The sequence below is a fragment of the Strigops habroptila genome, chromosome 8, assembly GCF_004027225.2.
Source record: "Strigops habroptila isolate Jane chromosome 8, bStrHab1.2.pri, whole genome shotgun sequence".
Lineage (NCBI taxonomy): Eukaryota > Metazoa > Chordata > Aves > Psittaciformes > Psittacidae > Strigops > Strigops habroptila.
In genome coordinates, this window is record NC_044284.2 from 13,507,974 (window position 1) to 13,534,600 (window position 26,627).

Sequence of the window (26,627 nt, forward strand, 5' to 3'; positions counted from 1 at the left end):
AGAAAAAAAAAAATTTCTGATTGATGTTAATGGGGATGACAATTTCCATTAAGATTCAAATCTATTATGAAGGCTTCTGGGGAAAAAGCCTCATGCACTTTCTGGTTTCTGCTAGTTAAACACAGTGAGATTCTAGCTAAATTCTTTAGCTTGACAGGTACAAATAACATCTAAGACAAATTCCAGTAGATTGAGTTGACAGAGGTATATGAACATGGTAATAGAATCCCACAAGATGCCCATAATTCTGGCTTGTACTAAATGTATTAGTCAGACGATTACCTTCTAGCCAGTCCCAAATCAAGAGTGTGCATAAATGCTTCTCTGGATCAGAACCCAAGACCTTGCAGGGGAAAGGCTGTTATTTTGTTTGATTGTTGGGTTTGGAATGTTTGCGGTTGTTTGGGGGGGGGGGGAGGGGTGGTGTTATTTACATATTTTTTAATAGATAAAGCAAGTCTATTGTTATGTAAAAGATTATATTCATTAAATTATTATAGCCTCAAAGAAAAAAGAAAATCAGGAAGACAAACACAGGAACAACAAATCAAAACTACAACAAATGCTTCCCAGTTGTTGTTCTATTAATATCCTCAAAGTTCTTCTATTTAGCTCTGTTTCCATTTATCCAATTATATCAGTAGTACACAGGTCTCTAGTATGAACAATTAAGAAAACAATCAAGAAAAATGAGATATGCTTTAGTGCATTTATCTTTAAAGTGAATGTAAGACAGCATTTTGAATCTGTTTATAGCTGTCAGTTAAAAAGAAATTTCAGTAACCATGTGGGCGATTGAATTGTATTGCGTTGCTCAGTGAAACGTTTATGTAGTGGTGTATTGCTTGAAAACTTATTTTGCCATTAATAGAATATACTTTTCCCATGTACATAAATACCTGTGCTTAAATGAAATGAGAGGTCGTCAAGATGTTTAGGTGTTTTGTTTTGTAGAGCTGTTTTTCTCCACTATGAGTCTAATATTTGTAACTGGGTTTTGCCAATATAGCTTTTAGTTCTGCTGTGTTAGAGAAGCAGTGACTGAAAATTCACAGGACTTTGCCATTTATGTGCCAGACATTATCCTTAATTTTTATAATTTCACTGGATGGATTGCTACCAATACCATGTTCTTGCAGGCTTACTCACCATGGATTTTACTCTGAGGCTATGAGAGTGAAGCTTTACACAACATAGGAACTACTGGCGTTTTAAAAGTAAAAGCAGCTGTATTACACATTTATTTTGGGTAAAACACAAAGATGTTCTTCTGTTATTCAAAATGGAAAAAAGTTACAAGAGCAATATATCAGTAAGACTTTAATATCTGGGACTAATGGAATATAGCCATTTGCTAAATGATACAATACCTGCCAAAATAAGCTATGTGCATCTCCTCTAATTAGTTCAATAGTGTCACCAATCTGAATATGCAATGGTGGACCATCTTGTGTTGCTGGCTGTGGTATTCCATTGTAGTTTCGAATTACTTGCATTTTTGGTAAACCTGAACAAACAAACAAAACATAAGTCAGCATATATTTTCAATGACAACTTCTAAAATCTGAAGACCACAAAAGCAACCGAACAAAGAGACACTATGTCTTCAATATAACTGAGGCAATGCCTTAGTACTACACCACATATAACTTAATAGAAAAGAGCTACTAAGAGCTACTAAAAATAACATCTTTGTCCTCCCCTTCTTCTTGGGGTAAAGTTGATTTCATATCTGTGAAGGCTCTTTCCTCCACAAGTGCACCCCTGGCTCTACATAAGGTTCACATATTAAGGTTATCTTTGAAGTTCAAGGCAAAAATTACGATGATCTAATATTAAAAAAACCAATGTGGATAACCTCCTAAGCTTTAGACAACTATTACCAGAAAGCCTACTACTGACATAAAGGTGTTTGAGAGAGTAGAGAGCAACAATCTTTCTAGGCTACTGCTAAGACCTTTTTTTATTTTTATTTTCTTTTTTAATTTTCATGTTTTGACAGTATTTTTGGACACACATAGCAAAGCCTGGATCAATTTCAGGCTCTGATCTGTGATTTTTGTTTTGTGGGGGTTTTATGGGTTTTTTTGTTTGGTTTTTTGTGTTTGTGTTTTTTTTTTTTTTTTTTAAACAGCAAGCATTCCACAAAATTTTCCCGAAAGATTGTACAAAGAACTAAATCATTGTTTATAACTACACTTCAAGAATCTCCACAAGCATGTACTAAAAATGGGGCTGGATTTCAGCTGGAACAGAGAATTCTGGGTGCTGTACCTCCACATTCTTATAACTATAATGACATTTTTAAAAATGCACTTAGAGCATTATGGACAGGAGAGTACTGTACTAAACAAAGGTACTGCTGTATTATTAGAATACTTGCAATCAAGCAAAGCATGCACCTACTCCATAACAAACATAATAGACTTAAAATCTTTTAAAAAAGCATTTTTTCCATTCTTTATACTACCAAAGAAAGCATTATTTTAACAGAACAGTTCTATATTTAATTACTCGCCTCTATGTTTAAATAAAACTTCATGTAATCATTTCTGTGGTTTTAACTGCACATGGGGTGTTAAAAATTGCTACAATTAAGTGGGCATATCCATTTATAATCTTAACCAGAAACTTTTTGGTTAAATAAGATTGGTAATAATGTGTATTAATAAATACAAGTAAGAGTGAAAGCATGCAAAGCCAAAATAGTTGTGCTGCCATATTTAACCAGTTTCTTGCTGAAGGGTCATGATTAACAACAAAGGATCAGCAGGCCTACAAAAGACATTTCTGTTGCAAGATCATTATAATTTATGTGGCAAGAAATACAAACATCCATGATCTCCTCTAAATTGCATGAAACATAAAAGAGATCGCTTTTAATAATTACTAGTATCTGCATTTAAGAATACTAATCCAAAGTGCTAATGAAACATTAAGCAAAATAATACAGCTCTTATGTTACTCAACCCAAATGACACCATAACTTTTACTATTTCTTCAAGTTAATTGGCATACTTAAATGAGCACCTAATTATTAGTAAGCCATTATTTCACTTAGGTAAACGCTAGACTTTGCTTTGTTTCTCAACTGAAGGCTGTCATGCTTTCAAATACTGATTCAGCATCAACAAATGTTACATCTGTTGTACAGCAAATAGAAGCAATGCTGCATACAAATATCATCTCAACGCTGCTAACCTTGCCCTCATGCAAGGAAACTCCCTTATCACAACATAAATGATAGCTCTGTATATGTCATAAACAAACTGTAAGCATGCACTCATCTTAGAGACATAGTTTAAGTCAAATGTACAAAAAATTATTTCTGTTATGAAACCTTTAACAGATGATTTAGTTTATCAAATTTTGAGTGTGCAGATACAATATACTTGAAACAGCAGAAGAATATACTTAAAACTTTAGAAGATGATGAAGAAATACTCTCATGCACTTTTCTGTGCAAATCCTGGTTTGTTTTTAAAGATAGCATACAGGTGAAGTTATTAATCATAAAATAACTTCTATTTCACTGGTAATTACAATTATCCACACCAAAAGAACATTGGAAAAATATTGTGCTGCACTATCTAGCAGAATTTTTCAAAAGGTAATGTAGAATTAATCATGTTAAAATATATCATGCCTAGAATACTTGTGTATAAATTAATATGCTTAATTCCGTAAAATCCTACAGCATTTCGATTACAAAATTCCCTCAGTAGATACAATGGTGGAAGATTTGATCTAATGCCTCTTGACATCAATAGAAATAATCCTATTCATTTAAATAGGCTTTTGGATTAGTCTTAAGAAAGTTCATTACCTTGCTTCAGATCCATTTTTAAAACTTCTTTGTCGTAATGCCTACAGAAACTGTGATAACTAACAGTGTCGAAGTGCTACAGCTGCTCTCTACTATGGTAACAAACAAACCTTATTCTTCTACTGTAATTTTACTACCTACTTTTATCCAATTGTCTTAAGTCTACTTAGGAGTTCTTTGTGTTTGGTGTTGTCTTTGCTATGAATACACACTGCCTAGCACAATGTATACGGACTATCACCAGACCCACATAAATCAGCATCTGGAATAACAAGGATACATGGCTAGAATTCCCATACACTGCAATAATTCAGAATAACATTGTGATTTCATTAATTCACCCACTTTAGTAATGATATTGGGCACTAGCTTCAAGTCACGGATCAAAGATACATGTATTAACAAAGGAAAATATTTCTGGTGTTAATTATCTAAGCACACACTAGATTTGACTCAGATTCTGCGAAGTACTCTGCACCTTGAAGTGTAACAACTGAAAGTAAATTCACTCTCCAACAGTAGGAGTATCTGAGTCACAGAGAATATATTCATTTCAACATCAGCAATACAAGACATGCATAGACAGCCTGCATTGATTAAAGATACAAAAGCAGTCAATGTGCAACTTGTGTGTTTAAGTCATTGTATAAAAATATCATCAAAAGAACCTGTCCCTCTTACATGATTTGAAACATTTTTAAAAAATCTGTTCTTTTCAGGAATAAAAGATTAAATGCAATTATTGAATCAAATTAACACATCCTACCCTGCAACAGCTATTTTTCCATGTATAAATATTCTTCTTTCCCTTATATCACCATATAGCACTGAAGATATAAATGGGCTACAGAAAAGTTAATAAATTGAGTTAAAGAGTCAAAAAGCTCCAAAGAGAATACTCAACTTTCTTTTCACAGTGTATTACAGGTTTGATAGTAGTAGCTCTTAAAGAGTTTAGCAGATTAACAGTGAGATGGTGTACATTTAATTGGAGAGTCTTTCAGTACAAAGTATAGGGGTGTGGATGGATCAAGTCCCATCCATCCTTATCACAGTAACCAGGTCATACAATCTTGCAGCTGTTTAGCAAGCTTATCTTAAAACTAATTTGTTTATTTTAGAACCTTATTTTCTGAGATTTCGAATCTTCTATTTTCCAGTGTAAATTAGTTCACGGCTGACTTAAGCCCATCTAGAGGCAGCAGTCTGAATAGTTCTTTTCCTTGTCTGCATTTATTTTCAGAATGTAGTTATAGAGAGCAATCGTGCCCCGTTTAACCTTCATTTTGCTAGGCTAAATGAGCCAAGTTCTTTTAGCCTCCTCTCATAACAGATCAATTTCTCTGAGGCAGTATACCAACTGCTTTACTGAAGTTCAGACAGACAAGATCTAGAGCACTTTATCTATCCTGAAATTTCATTTTTCAGTGGCACATGTATTCACCACAAATGTACACATTAAGAATCCTGAGTATTTGCTGTAATATAATAGTGCAGACCAAAAAAAAAAAAGGTATGTTACGGAAACTTGGAATGTTTTAAGTGTAATTATGGATTATCCGTGATAGAAACAGTATAGAAACATTATGCATTAATGACTAAAATGTGCAATATGATGAGCATTAGAGACACTGCCATTACTATGTACATAGCTGCAGTACTGACAATTGCAGAAAACTGGAAACCTATCTGGCACAAAAATGTTATTCATGAATACACTTAAAAGCAGATAAAATTCCAAGACAAGGGACAAGGTCAAGATTTCAGTCATGCATTTTTATAATTAATGTTAAAAATCCCATTGACTTCCAGGAGGTGAGATTTCCACATGACTGAAAGCTTTGTCAGGAAACTAACTAATTTCAAGATGCAAAACCAGCCTGGCAGTTTCCAACCTTGAAATGAAAAAGCAAACTGATCCAGTTATTCCACCATTGAAGAGCTGAAATATACTTCACTTGAAAACCAGGAAAATCCCCAGATTCCCAGAAAAGTCTTCATAGCCAAGCTCTCGGTCACAGACCTAACACAAATTGATGATCTAAATCGTAGCTCATGAGAAAAACAGAAAGCATACAACAGTCAGGGTATAAAAATGCTCAGTTTGGCTACATTACAGAAAAAAAAAAAAGGCAACAAACAAAACAACCCAAACCAAAAGAAAAAAAAAAGGCAACAACAAAAAAAAAAAAACACCCACACACCAAAAAAAACCAAACTAAAAAACAACCTTTCATAAACCATGTCACGCATGAGTATTTAATCTCATAGCTGAATCAAAGAAGAAGGTTATATTTTAAAATTAACATAGTAAGTTAGAACACCCATTATATATGAAACGATAAGAACATACAAATGACTTGTATCCCTTACAGCAGCTCTGCATTTATGAATAGCACTGAATGACCCTCGCAGTTTCATGCAGAAATTCAAAAATGTTATTTTTTGCTCACAACATGCAGAATGCATGCCCTATGGTGACCTCTATCTGTTAAAATTGACTCCAGCATCTGTTATTTCCAAGCAACAGAGAACATGGTTTATGCATTGGGCAGAGATTATTTTAGCATACAGAATAATGATATAGAGTATGGGAGAGCAGGGTTCAAAGGTGAATTTGTGGATATACTATATACCATTAGCACATAAAAGACAAAACAGCTTCTTCTGCATTAAAATCCATTCCTAGTTAATATGAGCCTTGAAGAAAGACTTTCTTTTTCTCTAGGGAAAATATAGCCTAGTCATCAAATATTTGTAACTTGATCTAAAATACACTAAGGCAATGGAAGAAAGCCTCCTGACTTCATGAGGTTTTCAATCTGCATCAGAACTTTAGACTGTTTGACATGGCCACATTTTAATATTTCCAGAATCAAAACTCAATGACATTTGCCTTTCTTATAGGAAATAACATGGACTCTCACAAATTCTGTCCTTGCTTTCACCATAATGTTTTGGGTGTCTGTTTAGACAGTCTGAACTTGCTTTGAACCTTTTTGGCTTATATTTTTGTTGCTACAAAAAGTAGGGAATGCAACTCTGCTGAGGAACAGACTGACATTGACTGATTGATAAGCCTTCCATAGCAAAGACCAGAAGAAATACCCCATCTCACATCTCAGAGCACATGTAGCCGTCTTCACCCTCCAACAAGGAAATCAGGGCAAAATAACCCACTCAGTATCTCGTTATCTCATTGGATTAAATGCCTGAACAGTGACACACAGTGCCGTGAATTATCTTAGCAGCACAAACTAAAGACACACAAACTAAAGAGACATTTTTAAATCAAAGTGAAGAAATCCAAAATTAGTTTCTACACCATGGTAAGTAAAGTTAGATTGTAAAGGTTTAAGATCAAGGACCATAACTGCAGGTAATAAAGTGACAAGGATGGGGGGGGGGGGGGGCGGGGGAGAAAAAAGGAAAACACGTTAATAAGGCCAGCACTGTGAAGAGCGCTTATACCTACAATCTGAGCACCCATGGCAAAAAAATATCAACTTTGCCACTTTTTTTGCAACATGTTGGTTCACCACCGGTATCATCAAAAGCTAGTTACAGTGAAGCTCTATTCTGAGCATGGGCTATACTAAAAGAAGTCCTTTGGCATCCTCTGTATGTTCTTTAAATCAGCTCTGCTAGCTTTAGTGTTTAAAATTCCTGTTCCTAATAATTTTATTACAGAATTAACAGTAAACTGGATTCTCTTGCATTTATCAAGGGAGCTGCTGCTTAATTCATAATCAGCGTCATTCATCTGTCTCCACAACCAGTGGAAGTCAATAGTTTTGTATAGTTACTGCCAAAGGCAAAACTTGTCTAGAAGGACTTCTTAGCTGGTGAGGAGACAGGAGAGAAGCAATACTATATAATCACTTACAAAAAAACACTTATATTCAGTTTCTGGGGCTGTCTCTTAATAGCATGAAAGAAAATAGGTTGGTTTTTGAGGCAGGAGTTTTTTATTTTTTTACATTTAGGCCAAGGACTTACTACACAAATTATAGAACTGACGTATATGGAATATGCCAGCAGTGTTTTAAGTGCACTCTTCAGAGTGGCAATGATTTAAATAATTTACCTACTGGACAAATTAAATACAAAGAACTAAGTACATTCAACATACCTTAAAGAAGATACTTTAATTGAACTTTCAATTCTCCCAGTCTTGAGTCATTATTTTTTAATGTCATCAGAATTAAAAGTTCTATATTTTAGAAATTGCTTATAAGCCTTAGATTCAGCAAAATGCTGAAATGCTTACAGTACCTAAGAATCAGTTCTGAATGTTTCACTTGTTTGTCTTCTCCTTAGCTGTTTCGTCTTTGAGTACCACTCAAAGTCTCAATATTCTTCATATCACTAAAACACCAACCCCCGAGTTTGCTGCTTAACTCAATTTCAAGTCAAAAACCTTCAGAAGGCTGCTTATTAAAACATTTTAAGAGTTGCCGTGACCCTTAAGTAGCTGTTTTTAAGATTCTGCTTCTTTAGGTAATATAAGTAAAGCAGCCCTGGCAGAGCTTTACTCCATAAACAGAGAACTGGCTGTGGGAGAGAGAGGGAAGGGGGAGATGTGGATCTCCACTATCTTCCTTATTTAGTTGACAAGTTTGTAATGCTCTCCAAACCACATCTGATGAACATTCACATTTCTCTTCCACAGAAACAGAAGATTTCCTGTATGACTGTCATCATACAGGACAAATAATACTACTGAAGGTTTTGTTTGGGTTTTTTTGTTACAGACCTAGCCCCTGCTTTTTGTGACTGTCCTCCTTCAAACTGTTCTTAACATTTGTACCTCCTTAAAAACCTTATTGAAGCAACATTTGGGGTTCCCTCCAGTCCTTTACTACCTGTCAAATCTTCTATCAAAGACTCAGTTTTTCTACCATTTCTTTTCAATGCTACATATCTAAGTTGTATTCTTGGCAGAGACCTCTGCAAAAATGGTCAACTATCAACTAAAATGAAGATGAGTGGGAGGAAAAAAATCTGTCTGCTAACTATCTGATCAACAACTTGTTATCAGAAACAAAAACACCACAATCCAGGAAGTCCTTTTTCTTCTCTGGGATTAGTAGACCTGATCATTAGCAAAAAAAACCCCAAACCCTGATAAGTAGCTGTATCTCCATTTCCCAGTTAAGATCCACACAAAACTTGGAATTACATGGCAGATCATAGCAGGAGGTCATTACAAGGAAAATAAACAAGTCTAGCTATGTTATTCAATTTACATGGTTGCATTTTTGAAATTGTGTGACATGTGAAATATTTCTGTACAGATTTTTTCTTTTTTTACCTTACAGTAATTTATTTTGCTTAAAGAACAATGCATAGACAAATGGACATCTTCTCCTGCTCTGAACATCATACTTGACTTAGCTCAAATGTTTTTTTCAGAAAAGATATTTGAAGATAACTCTCTCTTTATGCTTACTGACAATATGAACAGCACCAGTAAAATTAGAATCTTGGGAACTGGACACTCACTTAGGCGGACAGTCCCCTCTCAGCAGCAGTTTTCAGGTCTTCCACGTCAAAACCAAAATTAACGCTCAGCTTAGTGCTCCTATACATACAGCTAGCATTTATTTTGATCAGAAATAAGCAATTTAGTAAGAAAATTCAGAATCCAAACTGAAGTTTCAGAATTGAATTTTTTATTTAGAAAAATAATGGAAGGCATTTTCTTAACTCCTAAACAGGGACATTTGGCACATCGCGACATTAATTTTAAGGAATTTGGAAGCTAGCCCCTTTGCAAAAAAAAAAAAGAAAAAAAAAAAACAGGCACTGCAGAAATGCTTCTGAACAGCCATGTTTTTAAAATTGATAAAGCCATAAGGGCTGCCTTTTGGGAAAGGAATGAACCTATCTTTATTTAGATGACCGACAACCATTTGTCTCTCATGCCGTTAAGGGTGGTTCTGCTCACAACACCCTCAAATTCACTGCTCAGGTTTAAATTTCTTTTTGTTTCTCAACACAACAGAAGGAAAAGAAACTGAAGATTCTGGGAAGTAGGGAGACAAAATGTTACAATAGAACAAAAGCAAGCTGAAAATTAGTTAAGTACACTGCAGAAAGAATCTACTGACATGCAAATGCCAACCCATTCCTGTTTGCACAGCAAATGTTTTCGGAAGCTCTCCTAGGCATCATTCAAACACTGGAGTCTTCTCTTAAAATACACATACTCGGGTTTGTACACCCATATGTAACCGCAGCAATAAAGGAACCGATTTTCAGAAATTGAAATACCAAGTACTAGAAAGATCAAGTACCACTAGCTTCAGCTGCACTGTCAATTTTTTTTCTTTAAAGCTTGACACAGAAACTAGCACATTTATTTAAAACACCTGGACATGCCCTAAATGGAAAACTGTGGATTGCAAACGCAAGAAAGGATGTTTAAAATACTAGAAAATTTATGTGCAATTCCAGCACCATGTCCTATCTTTTATAATCAAAACCAGGTACTTGGCATTTAAAACTTTGATATCTGCAGTTTGCCCTCTCTCAAAAGAGAGGACTCTCTCCAGGACTGCACTGAAAAAAGCAGAAGAGAGCCAGGAAGGTCACGGACTATAGTGGTCAGTCACATACATTTTGTGATAAAGTACAGTGAAAACTATTTTTCCTTTGCAGATAAACCTTGGTTTCCCTTTCATAGCATGTCTTCTTCTAAACAAGCATTAAAGACAAGCTCGTGTTTGTACAATTTTAACTTCAAATGCTTATTCAGGCAACTAGTCCTTACTTGCAGTGACATAGGCAGCTATATTTGTGAGAGAAAGGGATTTTGGAATTGTCTAGATCAAGAAGAATCTCAGCACTTTGAACAAAGGTTAGAAATTGCTGAGTGCTGAACATCTTATTATGTGAATAAAGATAATTAGGTTTCAAAAATACAGTTTTCATTTGTTTTGACAAAGTAATGAAATCTCATCATTTCAATTTTGTCTAGTAGATGAATTGGGGATATAAATTTTAAAAATAATGTTGCCTCAAAACTAAGCATCATCATTATTTTCTTTAAAATTGAGCAAACTAGAATTCTGGTATATGAATTAAATAGTTTAGTACATGAGGTGTTGCCTCTTTATAATAGCACACAGTATCAAAATTAACCAGTGTTAATTATCACATCTTTTAATGTGGTGCCATGGCATTCTAAAATGTCTATTTGTTCAAACAAGTACCTGCCCTGAGGAACTAACAACTTACACTGGGCAGATACTATAGATGAGCTATGAAGGTGTGTCCAGACAGTAGTAGATTACATGCAGCAAAAGGCTCTGAAAAACAGGGAGGAATCTTGGAAGATAAAAATCCATTATTCCACAGAAGTAATTACTTTGAGCTATACTTTTAATAATACCTTCTGTCTGCCCAGGGATTATTCTGCAGCAAGCAGTAAGAGGAAAACGGCTGGAGAACGAGAGCACCACTTTGGAAACTGAATTTGCTACTGTGAAACCTTGTATGAATCTTGTCCAGGACCAGATATTTTTCTGTTGTTGAGCATTCACAGACTAAATAATGTCAAAAATAACTTGGTAAGTTAAGTATAAACAAAGTTAAGTATAAACTTTGTTCTTCATAAAAAAGAAATATACTACAGTAAGAATACAATAGTCAAACCTTACCTGCAGCCTACCCGAAAGCATGGCATGACAGAAGGCAGCCCTACCTTTTAACAAGTCTATTCAGCACAAATGGAATTAGTCATCCTACTGAACACACTGTACACTTCAACGTACAGATACTGTACATAAAAATAATAATGTACAGAAAGATGGTAACTATGAACAATATAACCCATGAAAACACACACTTATGCCACCTAGAATGCTTCACAGGTCTCAAAATTTTAAAAGATACATGGCTGAAAACGTGCTGAGATTTTATTCAAGCATTGTAAAAATTAAAATTAAAGTATCTTTCATGCAATTTGTTTTGTGCTCGGTATTGACTAATAGCATCTGCCTCTAAAATAAATTGTTATTTTCCATTTTTGCTACTTACAAGAAATAAATCCTGTGACCAGAGTGGAATATTAAATTATTACACAATGTGAAGGTGAAGTGGCTGATGCCTAGCAAAGCAGGCAGGTTCCAGCAAATGACAGAATAATCTTGCCTGCACGCACCCTCTTCATAATGCTACATAATCCTTCCGCTTTTCAAATTAAATGCTCTTGTGATCTTCCCCTTCAAGCAATTTTTCTTTCCTGTCACCTTTACCTTGGTTATGGCAGATAACTCTTTTAGTTCCCAACTGACAGTTCTTAACCTACATGCAAAAAAATTTCAGGTCATATAGACCTTCTTTGCATGGAAGCATCATAGATGAATGTTGTCAAAAATTACGCCATTATATTAAACAACGAAAAGACACTTGCTTTGGCTGAAACAAACCTGCATTCAGAAAGCATGCCCACTGTTTTCTGGTTTGTATAGGTTACAGTGAATAACTTATTTTCTTTGGAAAAAGAGAAGAAAACTTGCTTTCATTACAAAATATTTCTGTTATAAAAGGAAAAAGGATGAGCATGTATTTCACTGTTACCACAATGTACTTGAAGTTGTTTATCCCTAAATATATAGTTGTGAATTTTTGGGGGGTTTTTGGTTTTGTTTTTATACAGCATACTTTGCACATCTGATGCATCAGCAGTCTACAAAAAAAACTTGTAGAAAATCCAAAAGGCATAGACACCTTCAGTTTCTTCGTGAATTTGTAGTATCCCTAGCCTCATTCAGTCAATATAAACAGACATGCAGACCAGATTTTAAGTATCCATTGAGTTTAAAAATGTATATATCATAGAATGAGTTCAAAAGGACCATCACACATATTATCTGATCTCATTGTCTTCATTTAGAAGTTACCTTTTCTTTTCTAGGAGGATTGGCATATCAAAAATTATAGACTATACTGATGCATTAATTTTTTTCGCAAACTCCCCTCCTTTTTATTAAAGAAAAATATTTTTGATTTTTAGTACAAGTTTTTTCGTTGTTTAAAAATTAATTAGCTTAAATTTCTACTACTATATATAAGTCCTTAACTTGAAGATGGATCACATGATAAATGAATAATAAGCAGTAAAAAAGTGTTGTTTTAAAGATAAAAATTAAAACATACAATAAAATCATCCACAATCACTTAATCTTTGTTGCAAAATCAAGAGGTTATTGGTAAATTATCATAGGCAATAAAGATGGGAATCAAGTCCAGTGCCCTGCTAAGATGTCAGTCCTGACATAACAATCAGGCTCCATCTTAAAACCTTTTTCTATTTTTCCTTCCCCCAAAGAAAACCCTCATATATTCATCTTCCCAATAGTGAAGGTTCTTCTTCTATTTTTCATTTCTAGTCTGAATGTGGATTATACACCACTCTGGCAAGCAGTGAGTAATTTGTTAGGACGTAAACCATACCGGAAAGCAATAAAGGATATGGTTGATGTTCTGTTTAACCCAAGATGCATGTATTCTGTCACACCCCCACTAACTGTGCAGCCTCAGGACTGAGCTGGTTCAGCAACCCAATCAGAAAGAAAATCACTTATTTCCCCATCGCTGCCACCACCACCAGCTCCCATGACCAGTTCTCCACTATCTCATTGAAGCGATTTAGCCCTGTAACTGGATGATCATTAGATTCAAAACAAAGAGCAGTGAAGGGACCCCTGGTGGGGAAAAGCACCAGACCTTGTGGCAACAACCTCTAGTTACATCAAAGAATCACCAGAGATCAAACTGACACCAGCAGAACACCCAGAGTTGATTCTTTCTCCCAGAAATACTGCCCTGACAAAGAATACCCCTTATGCACTTAAATACCAACATTGGCTCTTTGATTTCATTTGATCATTCAATGTTTTTCAGATGCCTGAGCCATGTACAGAGCAGGATTTAAATCAATACCGCCAGAAACAGACAAAGAACAAAACCATCACACAATGCACAAAAGAAGCCAGAGATTTAAGTCTCCATCATTAAACCTCGTAACTCTTTTTCTTATTTGTCCTCTCTTCTCCCCATAATAAAGCAAAAAAGGGAGAATGGGAAAATTACAGAGCAACCTGTAGGGACTTACAGGGGAAAAAAAAGGGGGGGGGGGGGATAAAAAAAAAGGAAAAAACAGAAAAAAAATTAAATTGTAGAAGATGTAATGGCATTAAGTGAATTCCACTTACTAAAATGATCATTGCTACTTGCAAGAAGGCTGCTACTGCCAGGGGTAGAACGTTATTTTGAGAGGAAAGCTGTGATCCATACACGCATACTTTTGTTGCTGTATCATATTTCACTCGATTTGTTGCTATTAAACCCAATTAAGGAAAAAAATCCAAAAGGAGTAAACACACTGTTTTATCACCTGAACGAAAATACATAGTCCCTCATGCTCTCTCCTCTCCCCACATCTCCTATTCCTAATGTGCTGGTTAAAGAATAGCTTCTAAGGTTAGTGGAACTGAGGCAAGACTTCAAGGTAACAGATAATGAAGTTACTATTTAATTCCCTGATACACACTAAAGCTTAAGAAATGCAAGTTATGAAAAGTGCAAGACTGAACATGTCTTCTATTTATTTGCAGGTCAGCAAAAGCAGAAATGAGGGCTGAACTCAAGTGCTTTCTCTGAATCACTTATAGAAGTACAATACCTTTTTTCCCCACCAGATAAACAATGAAAGGGTCAAAACAACTGGGTTGAATGAATTGATTCTGATGAAAATCAATCAGATCAATTTTTATGCTGTCACTACTTGGAAAGACTAAATACTAAATAAATTCTAATACGAAATTGCTGAGTTGTTTAATTGTGAACCGTAACCTATTTCTTAAAACAGCCTCAGTATCATAGAAATAGGAGGTTAAGTGTCAAAGCAATGTTTTAAAGCAACTCAGCTGTAATCAGTAGATGTCCCAACAGAGATATGGGACATCTGTACAAGTTAGTCTGGTAAAGCCTACTGTAAAAACAGAATTTGCAAATATATGAATAAATATAATGTAAAGACTAAAAATACTTTTAAAGGAAAATTGGCGGCACTGTTTTGAATTCTTTGCAGTAGAAAATGAACATGAGGATCAAGATTATGTATTAGTAAGGATTAGTAAAATAATTTTAATAGGACTCACGATGAGGCTCTCCCAGTTTTCACAGTATGAGAGGCAAAGGTTCCCCCGAGAAATAAGAAGAAAAAAACCCATGAGGTAAAAGGTTGAAACAGCAATATTTTTTCAAATAAAGGGTAATTTTCGAAAGGGTCACCCAAGGAATCAATGTTTGGACTTCTGTTGGTCAAAAAATTAATAAGCAGTATTGAAATGGGAGTAAAGGTGGATTAAGTTTTGTAGAAGGTGCAAAATTATTTCTTGAAAAACCCCACTAGTTGCAAATAATGGCTCTTCAGGTTACAAGAGAGATCACTGGAGAGGATATGACAGAGACAAGTCATAAGTGGCATAGAGACAGCGACCAGAGAAAGTGTTCATTATTTCTTCATTTATTATTCACTATCTTGATTCAAAAAGTGGAGGTGGCAAAGTAATAGGCAACAGGTTTAAAACAAACAAAAAGAAATTCTCGTTTCGCACGTAACTAATAAGGAAAGTAGCAGTTACAGGATGTTGTGAACGCCAAGATTTTAGATTGCCTCAAAAAATGGTAATGCAAATATGTGGAAGAAAAATCATGAGCCAAAAAACAAAAACACGAGGTAACGGGCAAGTACCACAACATCTTACCCCATATTCTATCCCTAAGCATCCATTTAATTGGCTACTGTTGAAGAAGGGATCCTGAGCTAGCTTGGCCTACAGCCCAACTCAGCCTCATTATTCTCTTCTCTGAGAAGCAAAAAGAGGCAAGCAGATTAAAAACTCTCCTGAAAAGCAGCATCAGTTTTTCTCAGGCTCTTGCCTCTGGCCTTTTTCACCAAGCTGTAAAACCCTCCTCAGGCAGAAGCAGTTCTGGGACCTTCTCTTCTGTGAATTTTCAGCAGTCTTTTTTCTCCCATGGGATGGCTGCTTTCAGTTTTACAATGTTTCCCAAATTCTTTGTGTGAGAATCACTTTGAAGTAGTGATCAAATACTGATTTAGTTAAATGAGTGAGCCACAAAAAAAGAAACCATATGCTTTAGAGTACTGTTAAAATTCAGTAACTTTTTTACTATTTTTAATCATTCATTGCATTATCATCTTTATTTTGCCTTCCAAGAATGACAGTACCCTGAAGATTAAAATCAGGTATGAAAATAGATGGGTAAACGTAATACTCCTCTTGAGGATGAGTAAGAGATCTATAAGTCCCAATAAACTTTAGCAAAATACTAGGGTAACTAAAGGCAACTTTGGGCTGTATGATTTCTGCACATGCCTCTTTTTTTTTTTTTTTTAATAATAGTTTGTATAATATTTATTTAATAGTGGTGTACTATATTGTGTATGTGTAAAATGCAAAACAAAGTATATTTGTTTTATTGATCATGCTTGTGTGCTCATTTTGTCCAACTGTACCTCTTTTCCTTTTTTCTGCCTGCCAGCTTCCTCATAGTTATCTGTAAACAGTGATGTTTTGTTTAGAACATGCTGAGTTCGGTCCATGCGGATAAAGTTGGGTTTTATTCAGAAAAAGATACTGTAGGTCTTTTAACTCACCTCTCTAAAGATTATGCTAATAGAGGCTGAGCATATATTAAACACCATTGCTTCTCTAAGAGAATAATAAAATATTACTTGTTCAAGATATAAAGACAGTCCCAAAAACACATCCAATAAGACAAAAGAGCCTAAATTGCTCAACTACAAACTAATCTTGCAATCCAACCAGACAACGATGAAAGAGTTTAACAAAATAAATATATTTCTCCCTGTGGCATCTGGGTCTTCTGATGTTTAATTAAAAAAAAAAATAAAAATAAAAAAATAAAAGGGCTAAAGGCTACGTTCTCTGAATGTTAGCTCTCTGCTGAAATGCCAAAGGGACAGGCGCCTTTCAAAATACCTCTCCCCAACAGGAATGTAAAAATAATTTTAATTTAAAGTGTAACAACCCAAATAAAAGTCATTAAACTGCATTTGAAATGCTTCATTGGAAGACGAAACTCTACTTTGCCTTCCAGAAATGCATTAATGGAAAATTTCTTGGTGCAAAACATTAAACATGTCCTTTCTTGTATCACAACAAAGATGAATTCATTATTTTGGGAAGCAAAAACAGCTCAGCACACAGCATTGGCACTGCAGTAAAAAAAAAAAAAAAAGAAAAAAAAACCAACAAAAAACAAATAAAAAAAGATCCTGAATGTAATGTGTATTTTTAAGAAATGTGTGAGATACATTAATTTGATCTCACAGATTAGGTCAGTGTATCTCTGCATGCACTGTTGCTGAGGTCCACTTGGAAGAAGCTGTCCCATTAACTCTTAAGAATGCGGTGATCACAAAGAAGTTCACTGACTCTCGTCTCAAACTCCAGCACCGTCCCAGCCACATGCTGTAAAACATGTCAAAACACATCTACCAATACTAAAAACTGCTCAGGTTACAGCTGCAATCCGAGTCCCTCAGGAACTCCAGAACATTCAGAATTATACAGCACATCAGCAAGCAGTGCTGCCTCTATCCTGCTAAGGAGTCTTCCTTTTGCAGCAAGAGTGCTCCTAGCTGCCCTGTTAAACCAGTTCTTACCCTCAAATCACCTGGTTCACAGAGATTCCTAGAGACATGCGCTGTATACTTTATATGCAGCTTGAACAAAGTGCTCAGATGCTGCGTAGAGAAGGAATAAGCATCCATAACCCAATAAAACCCACACAAAAGTTAAGCATATGTGTTTTATACATATATATATATGTATGTATGTATAATCAAAGCTCATTCTCTGTTCTGTAGCTTAATACATTACTATGTAGAGAAGTCTTCAGCCACTTGGGGAATCTAACGATCCACAAACTTTACAAAATCACCTCTGGGGAAAACACACGGAACTATATATACTTTGTTATGATTACTAATTATTAGACACAATTTACTTCCAAGATAAGTAGACATTTGAGCCCTTCAGGTCTCTAAAATAGTAATTTCTCTCTTTTTTCCTCTCTTTTTTCTTTTTAAGCCGTATAGGCCGCCTTTTTCCAGCCATGGGCTGTATCTTTATCTGTAATCAGAAATTGCAAAAACTAAATCAGAAGGACATAAATGAGCATGTCGTTCTGATTAGTCTGCATGCAGCACGTCTCCAAGTCCCCTGGTCAGTTACGGGATGTGATGGATGTTTTACTAGTATGAACTTTATTCGGTTATCCCATACCAGTAAGCAGTAGGAAAGACCTCAACCTTGTCAAACAAACTCTTTGCTAGAGAAAGTTTTATGAAACATTTCTCTTTCCTTCAGTACTCCTTCAGGCTTTCCCTGATTTAATTTTCAGCCAGCTGCTCCTTCATGTACATATCCATTTTGACTAGCCGTTAAAACCCATGGTTATGTTCAATGGAAACAGTAACTAAAGCCGAAAAGAATGTCATATGTATACTCCAGTATTTCAGATCATGCTGTCACATCAACTCCTCCAGAAGATTTTCATAGATATTTAACAAAGAAATAAACCTGTGAGACTCTGAGCAAAATCCTGAGGGAAGATGCAGAAACAAATGGCCTCTAATGGTTTGCTCTACTCAGTCTGAAAGGAAAGACAAGAACTATCAAAAAGGGATTGCTATTCACTCTTACATTTTGTTGACAGGAAAAATAATCAAATAACACTAACACATCTCAGCAAAACGTTTATCGATGTATTTCTTGATTCTATACACAGAAACTCCTTTACTAAAGGAAAAAATGCTACTTTGGTCTAATCCATCTTGAAGAAGAGAATCATAACAAGGAGATACTATTAGTGATGCCAGTCATCTCCTCCCTTCTCATCATAAAACTACGTACAGTGGTCTTGTTTAATACCGGATGTTTATTTTTGGTAGACATTTTTCTGTGGCTTAAAGCCAAGATGAATTCTTGTTCTCAACAATGATAATGACAGACAGTTAGCCGTGGACCACCAGAGATGCAGCTAGATTCACAGGTAGCTGCCCCCATTGCTGAAATGGAGAAATAAATTCCTAAAGATTTTCAGCATGAAGCTTCATCTTGCAGAGGTTATTTTTTCTTATCTATGAAATTGGGCCAAACAAGACAGACAAAAGTCACTCAAGACTACCAAAGACTTGCCTGGTGAGTTCACGAAAATGAGACACACAATTCAAACTCTGTTAGACAGTAGTTCTATCTATAACAACTACATGCTTGGCAAAGAATTATATGCACATTGGGGTATCCTAGCACTTGAATTTGGGCCAGATTTTGCTTTTGGCTGGGCATATGGTTGGAGTGGCACAGAAATAAAAATCAGAGTTAGACTTGCATATCGCAGAGCACCCTGTGTCAGAATTTGTTAAAATACCTCGCATTCTAATATACCTTATTCTTAACTTACAAGGAAATTTAAACTGCCAATATTACACTATCTCCTATTTTTTTTACTATGAAGATGAGATGCAATCATTACCATGCTACACAAACCTCTGAATATCTTTTCACTGCTTAGTAATCAAATACATATAACAATGACAAAACCTGGTTAAAAGATTCCACAATCCAATTTCAACAAAATATGAAGCACACAGTAGCTCATTTCCCACTATGTCTAATTAAATAAACATATCTTCAATGCTGTACATGTCCCTGCAGAGATTGTTTTTAAAAATCTATACTTGCTGCCATCAGCTAGTTATTCTGTTCAGATTTATTTTTTCTTTTTTTTTTAAATAATCTGCATAAAATCAATACTACAGGATCGTTTCACAAACCAGGTATGGACCAGACACCAACCAGAAATACTAATACCTCTTTCTAAACCTATCTGAACTTTGAACTCCCAGACTGAAAAGTAGCTTTGCACAAGCTACGGTATTGCATACATTACCTGTTAATATTGTGTCTCTGCCCAAAAAGGGTCAATATTTTACTTTTTTTGAAGGGAAAAAAGCTGTTCGTTTTGTCCCTCAATTCAGAACTAAGGTTTTCCAAGCTTTAATCCATGCTTCTAAAGAAATCAGCTAGTTAAGAAGCCAGGTAAGAAGTAAGAATATGCTCAGTGATGTTCTTCAGAGATCACATTTTGAGTTTAATCTGCAATGAATCTTGAATATAAGGCTTCTAGCGTTCTATTTTTACCAAGTTTATCCTTGTGATATGAAATACACTTTCACACTTTTCAAGATTAAAGTTCCAATGTTTATATTAGCAAAAGTGTTTAGGGTAAAACTAGTTTTAAAAACACTAAGCTGTGAATCTATCACATTTGGACACATCATACCATTAAACAAAAAAGTAGACAGCAAACATACACTGTATTATTCCAACAGCTGGGAAAAAAAATAATTTTTAGTCTTATTAAAATGCATACAAAATTATTTCTATTAAAAACATTAAAAGCTTATAAAATTTAAAAATTGGATTACATCACCCTTCTCAATAAAACAAAGCCTTTATCTTTATGAATATACATATAAATTTGTCATTTAAGTCAATAGTGCAAATCATATCCTTAATATTAAACACTAGCATAATTTTCATGATATGCCTTACACAAGGAATAAGATGTTATATAATTATCATGCCATAAGCCCATTCTAGGCAAAAAGTGACACCAATTTAACCACTTCTCAAATACATTTAAGCAGAATCCTGTTTTTCTACAGTAAAATACAAACTCTAGAGCAAATTTTTCCTGGCTCTATAGGTGCAAATGCATTTACAGGTTCATTCTCTTCATGGCTTTTATTATCTGCTGATTAATCCAAAGAAATTTATCTAAAACCTGTCTCCCCTAAAACTTATAGATGACCCAATTCAGGAGGGTTTCTACAACTGGACCACAAGCTGAAGTCACAGTGCACAGCATACAGAAAAGACAGTCATGTTTTCTTTTGATTTCCAGTTTTTTCTTGCACAATTTCTGCACACATGTATTTTTGTACAGTTTCTGCATGTATTTTTCACAAGTTTCATTTCCCAGGAATTTCTCTGCCTCATTATCCACAAATCAGTTTTCATTCTACCTTTCCTTCTCATTCAGCAGAAAGCAAATATTGAGGAAGAAACTATTATTGTCAAAACTTTTAACCAAACTTTAAAGGAAAACAAATGAAACAGCCATGAACAACTTATTGCTTTTAGGGTACTTCAGCTAGGTATGTTCCTCCATCAGTAAGTTTTACCAGTAGACTGATGGTAAAGATACTGAAGCAAAAGATACTTTAATCCAGTATCCTCACATTATTTTGTTTAAACCATCTTTCCACTTATAATACTTCTCAAAATTAAATGATTTTTTCATTCAGGTTTAAGCTGTATCAGTAAAAGTTGAATTTGGCTCCAACAAGCATAAAAAGAGAAGTACAACACATTAACTTGACTATGGTGTGCCAGCCACATTCATTATTTTTTACTAAAAAAGACAAAACCAGAAACAGACGAATCAGAACATGAATTTGAAAAGTTTGTGCTAAAATACTTGGAGCCCAAAATCATAGACTGTGATTCACAGATCACAGATTGTGAAAATAATTGTATTTATGTCTTATGTCAAACTCCATCAATATTTAGACAATGTAGGTGCTGGTTACTGATTCACAGCAAATGCTTGCTTTCCTAAACTAGTGCCCATGCTTCAGCACCATAACATGCAACAAGGTAGCAGCAGCATATTATACCTCCTAATGACAAATCAATCTGCAAACAAAACAATGACAAATCAAGCAAACTTTTTTTTCCTCCTTTTAAAATCAAAAAAAAAAAAAAAAAAAAAAAAAAAAAAAAAAAAAATCACACACCAAAAAGCACACATATACCCCAACTAAAATTTGAATGTTATCTCTGACTGCTTCTCCATCAAAAAGAGCAGCACAGTGCCAGGATTTCCAGAGATTTATATGCCACTGTTCTTGAAAAACTCAATGCAGTTATGTATGCCTGAAATAACTGATCTCTTACAAGTGTTGCTCTCTGAATAGCATCTTCTGTCTCTCAAGGCAATGTGCAATCGAACAATATTACTTAGAATATGCACAGGAGATAACAAGAGTTTACTGAAGACATTCATATATTAAAAAAATTATCTCCACCAAACTACAGCAGGAATCAGAACACATATGCTGACAAAATGCAAACTAAAAAACTCAATTTGAAAACTGACAAACTATATGTATGGAGTACGTTCTTATGTAACATCTTTTTTATTTATTGATTTAAAAAATTTACGTTGCCAGAAGGAATTCTGTAAGACAGTCTTCTGTAAAAATATCTCTAATAAATGGACCTAAACATAACACACATGTTCGGCATTTCTACTGGCTTTCAAAAATACAATGGGGACCAATAATTTTATTCAATAAGAATATCCCAACTCCTCAAAGAATTGTTCTGTATAGGTAAACACATGGGGTGGTGAGGGAGTAGAAACATATTTTAGGCATTGTTTACATACAGCTCTCAAACATCTATTTAATTCAATGACTCTGGAGATCTGAATGGTACTTAGTCTTCAATAAAACCTAATTTTAAAGCATCATTGTATATAAAGATACGTATATACTTCTATCAGACCTAAAAAGCAAGTAAAACTGCCAGTATACTCAAAAGGTTCTCAAAGCTGAATTTCTTAGCCTTTTAGGAGTCTACATGAGACAGCTATGTTTAAAGATCTGGACCTATAAAGACTATTCTGCAAGCACACATTACATGTCACTGAAACATATACCATTGAATGGGAAGAAATCACAACAGCCCCCTTGGACTGTTGTCATCCTTTTCTGCATTATTTGATTGATATTCTTGATGTTTTCCACTCTGACTGTATTAATTTTCAGAGTTACAGGGTGCTTTTTTTTTTTTCTTTTTTCTTTTATGACTTCAGTCAACAACACAGAGAACAATTTAGGAGCATCATGAAGCAATTTTTTTTGCTGGAGGGAACAAAGTGACGATACGTGTTTCAAAACATGTCAAAGGTACGTGAGTAAGAAAGGTGTGGTCTGCTTCAGCTAGTTACAACATTCAGACTTTCAGAGCCAAGGCAGCTGCAATGCTAGTGGCACTACCAGCATTCCTACTTTTTGAAAAGTGCTTAGCTCTGTCAGGCTGTAATGTGGTGTACAGAGTTGCCATTCTGTTTAATGTTTGACTCCAACTATTCTCGGGTGTCCACATCTAGAAATATTTAATAATCCACAGCTTAGTTTTGTTCCAAATATCTGCATAACTAATCTTCAGTAATTAAACTATATGAGAAACAAAGGACAGAAATGTAGTTACTGTAAAAAATGACACTAAAATCACAGTTACACTGAAAACCATTGAGTATTTTATAGAGAAACACAACGGGTCTCCAGAGAAAATGTTCCCCCACTTGAGTACACAGCCTATAAGCAAGCATTCAATTTTCTCAAGGGCTGCTGTTACCATGATTCCACAAAAGCATCTATTATAAACTAACAAAAAGAATAAAACCACTTTGAAATTCTACCTAAAACTGCAATTGCGTTATTTTGGCCTTTTAGAAGAGCAACTGGTATTCAGTATAGCTAATCACTGAGCACCACTACAGTTAGGGTTGAGAATACCCACAACTTTGCAGACAAGAGCCTAACCTTTAAAAGCAACTGTCTGTTTTTCATCACTTAGTGATTTTTTTTAAAAAAAGCCCTGTTGTTCAGGTTCATTGCTTAAAAAAAATAAAAGAAAGTAAAAAAAAAAAAAAAAAAAAAAAAAAAATTAGAGTTCAACCAGCTGACCTTACCTTCGAAATCTCAAGCAGTACAATCACTTTAGACTTTCACAATTTTAGCAATAAAGTTCTCAACATTTCATGGATTACAATAGTGTTCACAATGCAATTTGATAAAGTCAATTACAGCTTTCTCACTCTTTTTACTTAATGTTTAACAACTAAAAAGCCATGACACAAACCTGGGTCCACATGTCTAGAATTTCTTCTAATTCCATTCGTTCGTTTCTGCAGAGCAAAAATACAAATCGAGGATATGAATAAACATGTTTTCATGTAGGCACACTGCACTCCTGACATTCCCACAATCTACTAGGCAGAGCTGGTTTTCTTATTTTCCCCCAACCACTACCACAATTATCTTTAACTTGATGGAAGATCATATTTTGAAAAATATTCTTAGTAATGTAGACAGTTTTTTCATATGTTCCATTTTTTCTGATGCTAGGCTCAAAAGATTCTTAGTCCATAGAAGGTTTGCTCATACATCCGCATCTTTTGATACCAAGAACAGGGTTTTTTTTAAATCATCTATGAATAGGATAAGGGAAAATACACAGCTTGGCACTATCTGCCCCAGATAATGTCCACAAACATGAAAGTATTAAAGCAATGTAAGCTGCTTTGATAAGGTCAAAACTTTCGCTATTACTGCTTTGTACTTCAGGTAGCTAAAATTTCCTATGGAATTCTTAATTTTCTTGTTTTCTGGGCAAGTACTTAAATATATTTAGTAACTTGACTCCCTCTTTTTTTAGATTTAGATGAACCAAAACTGTGTGAAATCAGAAACTCTCCTACAAGACTGAAATTTTTTTTTTTTTTTTTTAATGTATTATATACTCCAAGACATTTAATATGGATCGCTGAAAATTTAAATGTGAAATAACACATATCTGTGAATTACTGATCTGCTTTTGCAAACTTGTTTTAACTGGTAGCTTACATGAAGGTTCATGCATTTATTTATTTTTTAATCAAACCAAGCAGAGAAAAGCATGTTGCATAACAAAGGGAACAATTAGGTTGCTCTGATTTACTTGCAGTTGATATAAGCTGATGCAGGACACACACTGAGGCAAGCCAAAAAGCAGTCACCTGAGGCACAACCAAGCCCTGCAGCAAGCTGGAAAAACCAAAAGCTTGGTATAAAAACAGCTTTCAAACTCCTGAGTCTCTGGATACATTCTCTCTGTGCCCCAGACTTCTAATTTAAGAAAGGATGCAACTTTTTTTCATCTGCATTGGAAAGTAGAAAAATCTAAAAGTGCTGCTACAATGAAGGTAATATTAGTGAATAAAAACAAAGGGCTCATTTGTATCCTAGATATTTAATTTTAAATGTAGGCTGCATTGCTGGTAAGGATTGATGTAGAGTGGTGAGTAACCACAGAATTGCACAGGAGAGGGAAAGGGGCAGGAGTAGGAAAAGCAAGCACAAAGGTAGATACAAAAATGTTTAGTTGAAATGAAAAACAAATATAATAATTCTATGACAACATAAATCATGTATAGTAAAGGACCAGATAGAAAAAATTATCACGCTGTATGAATACATGCTCAATACCTTTAAATATTAGTGCAGTACCAGTAGACTTTATTCCATTACTGGTATGAAAACTAAATAGAGATAGATCCAAAATCTATGCTCAAGTTTACTGCTGCACAGGGAGAATTAAAGCAGGCACTTAAACAAGAGTCTTGGTAAAAATGAAAGAAATCCTGATGTTTTAGATCAACTCAATAGCCAACTGCAAATCAGTAGGTCTAGAAAGGAAGCCATTTTCTCCCTCAGAAAAACACATTTATGAATCAAGCTAGAGGGTAAGAAGCCAAGGAGGAAGAGGGATTAAATACAACTAATATACATATTATCTTCGTCCAGCCACCATATGCTCACCACAGTTAGCTTTAGTGGGTCTGGCAATCTCATTCAGCAAGACCAAGCAATATGTTTACGGGTCCCAGCACCGCCTGTCAGCTGCAGTACTGCGAGTATTAGGCTGCAGTTTTTGTATATTAGAGTGCCCTTACTTAGCAGGTGTTTCTAGGCACAGGTATGAAAAGCTGGGCAGCACAAGGTAGTAGACACAGCTGAGGGAGCAGTGAGGAGAACAGGCTGGCAGCAGTGCCTCAGGCATGGTCTGTGGTGGACAGCTGTGCAGCCCTCTGTTCACCCAGAGCTCCTCCCGGGCCACCTTGCCCTGCTCCTGGAGGCCAGCAGCCAGGGAGCTCACCAGAGCGTGCCAAGGCGACACACAGTGACACCAAAACAGCTCAAACACCACCAAGCACAAATGTGGTCAGCCCTGCCCAGGAATCCCCCTGCACCAGTCATGTCAGCAATAACATCCTTCCAATTCCATCATCTGTTTTAGTGATAGCATCAAATACATACACGCATATGGAGAGAAGTAACATACACATTCATATGTTCTTCATAAGCAGCATGTCATTTAAGCAGTTTAAGCAATTTATTACCATAAACTTCTGATCTAAAATAGACACTGGAAACTATTATATGTTACGTTTGAATTGCAGCCTCTCCTTTGTCTGAAGTGACAGACAAAACCCAGCTGCCATGCCCTTCTGTACTCTAGTGGAAAGGCACCAGGAGTTGGGGAGAAAATACCCCAGGGTAGCTTACAGCCTTCTTGGCCTGACAGTAAAGTACACTATGTGCACAATGGTAGCTTCTCTTTACAGTGCCCATTTTACCATTCTCTCCAGATTATATCAACTCCATAACCACTGACTGGATAGCTCTAGAGCAACTGAAGTCTTCTTAGATGAAGAGGCAAACACTGCCCTGCTGATCCTTCATCACCCCGCAGTCTGGCAGGGCAAAGATTGATACACTAGCATGTTATTCCAGCAGGACTCTCTAGTATTTAAAAACAAAAATGAGACACTACTTTTA

General features: G+C 35.3%; 1 protein-coding gene across 5 annotated transcripts in view; it reads right to left on the reverse strand.

Moving 5' to 3' along the window:
- The window catches only part of VAV3 (vav guanine nucleotide exchange factor 3), a 171,110-nt gene that overhangs the window by 32,777 nt on the left and 111,706 nt on the right, over positions 1–26,627 (reverse strand). For all 5 annotated transcript variants that reach the window (XR_003992906.1, XM_030496165.1, XM_030496166.1 and 2 more), the window contains 2 exons: positions 23,890–23,935; positions 1,371–1,507 (listed from right to left, as the gene is read on the reverse strand). Coding sequence is in view for 4 of the 5 variants with exons in the window: in XM_030496165.1 (XP_030352025.1) it covers positions 1,371–1,507; positions 23,890–23,935 (183 nt within the window). In the remaining variant the exon portion in view is untranslated. The remainder of the gene's footprint in view (positions 1–1,370; positions 1,508–23,889; positions 23,936–26,627) is intronic.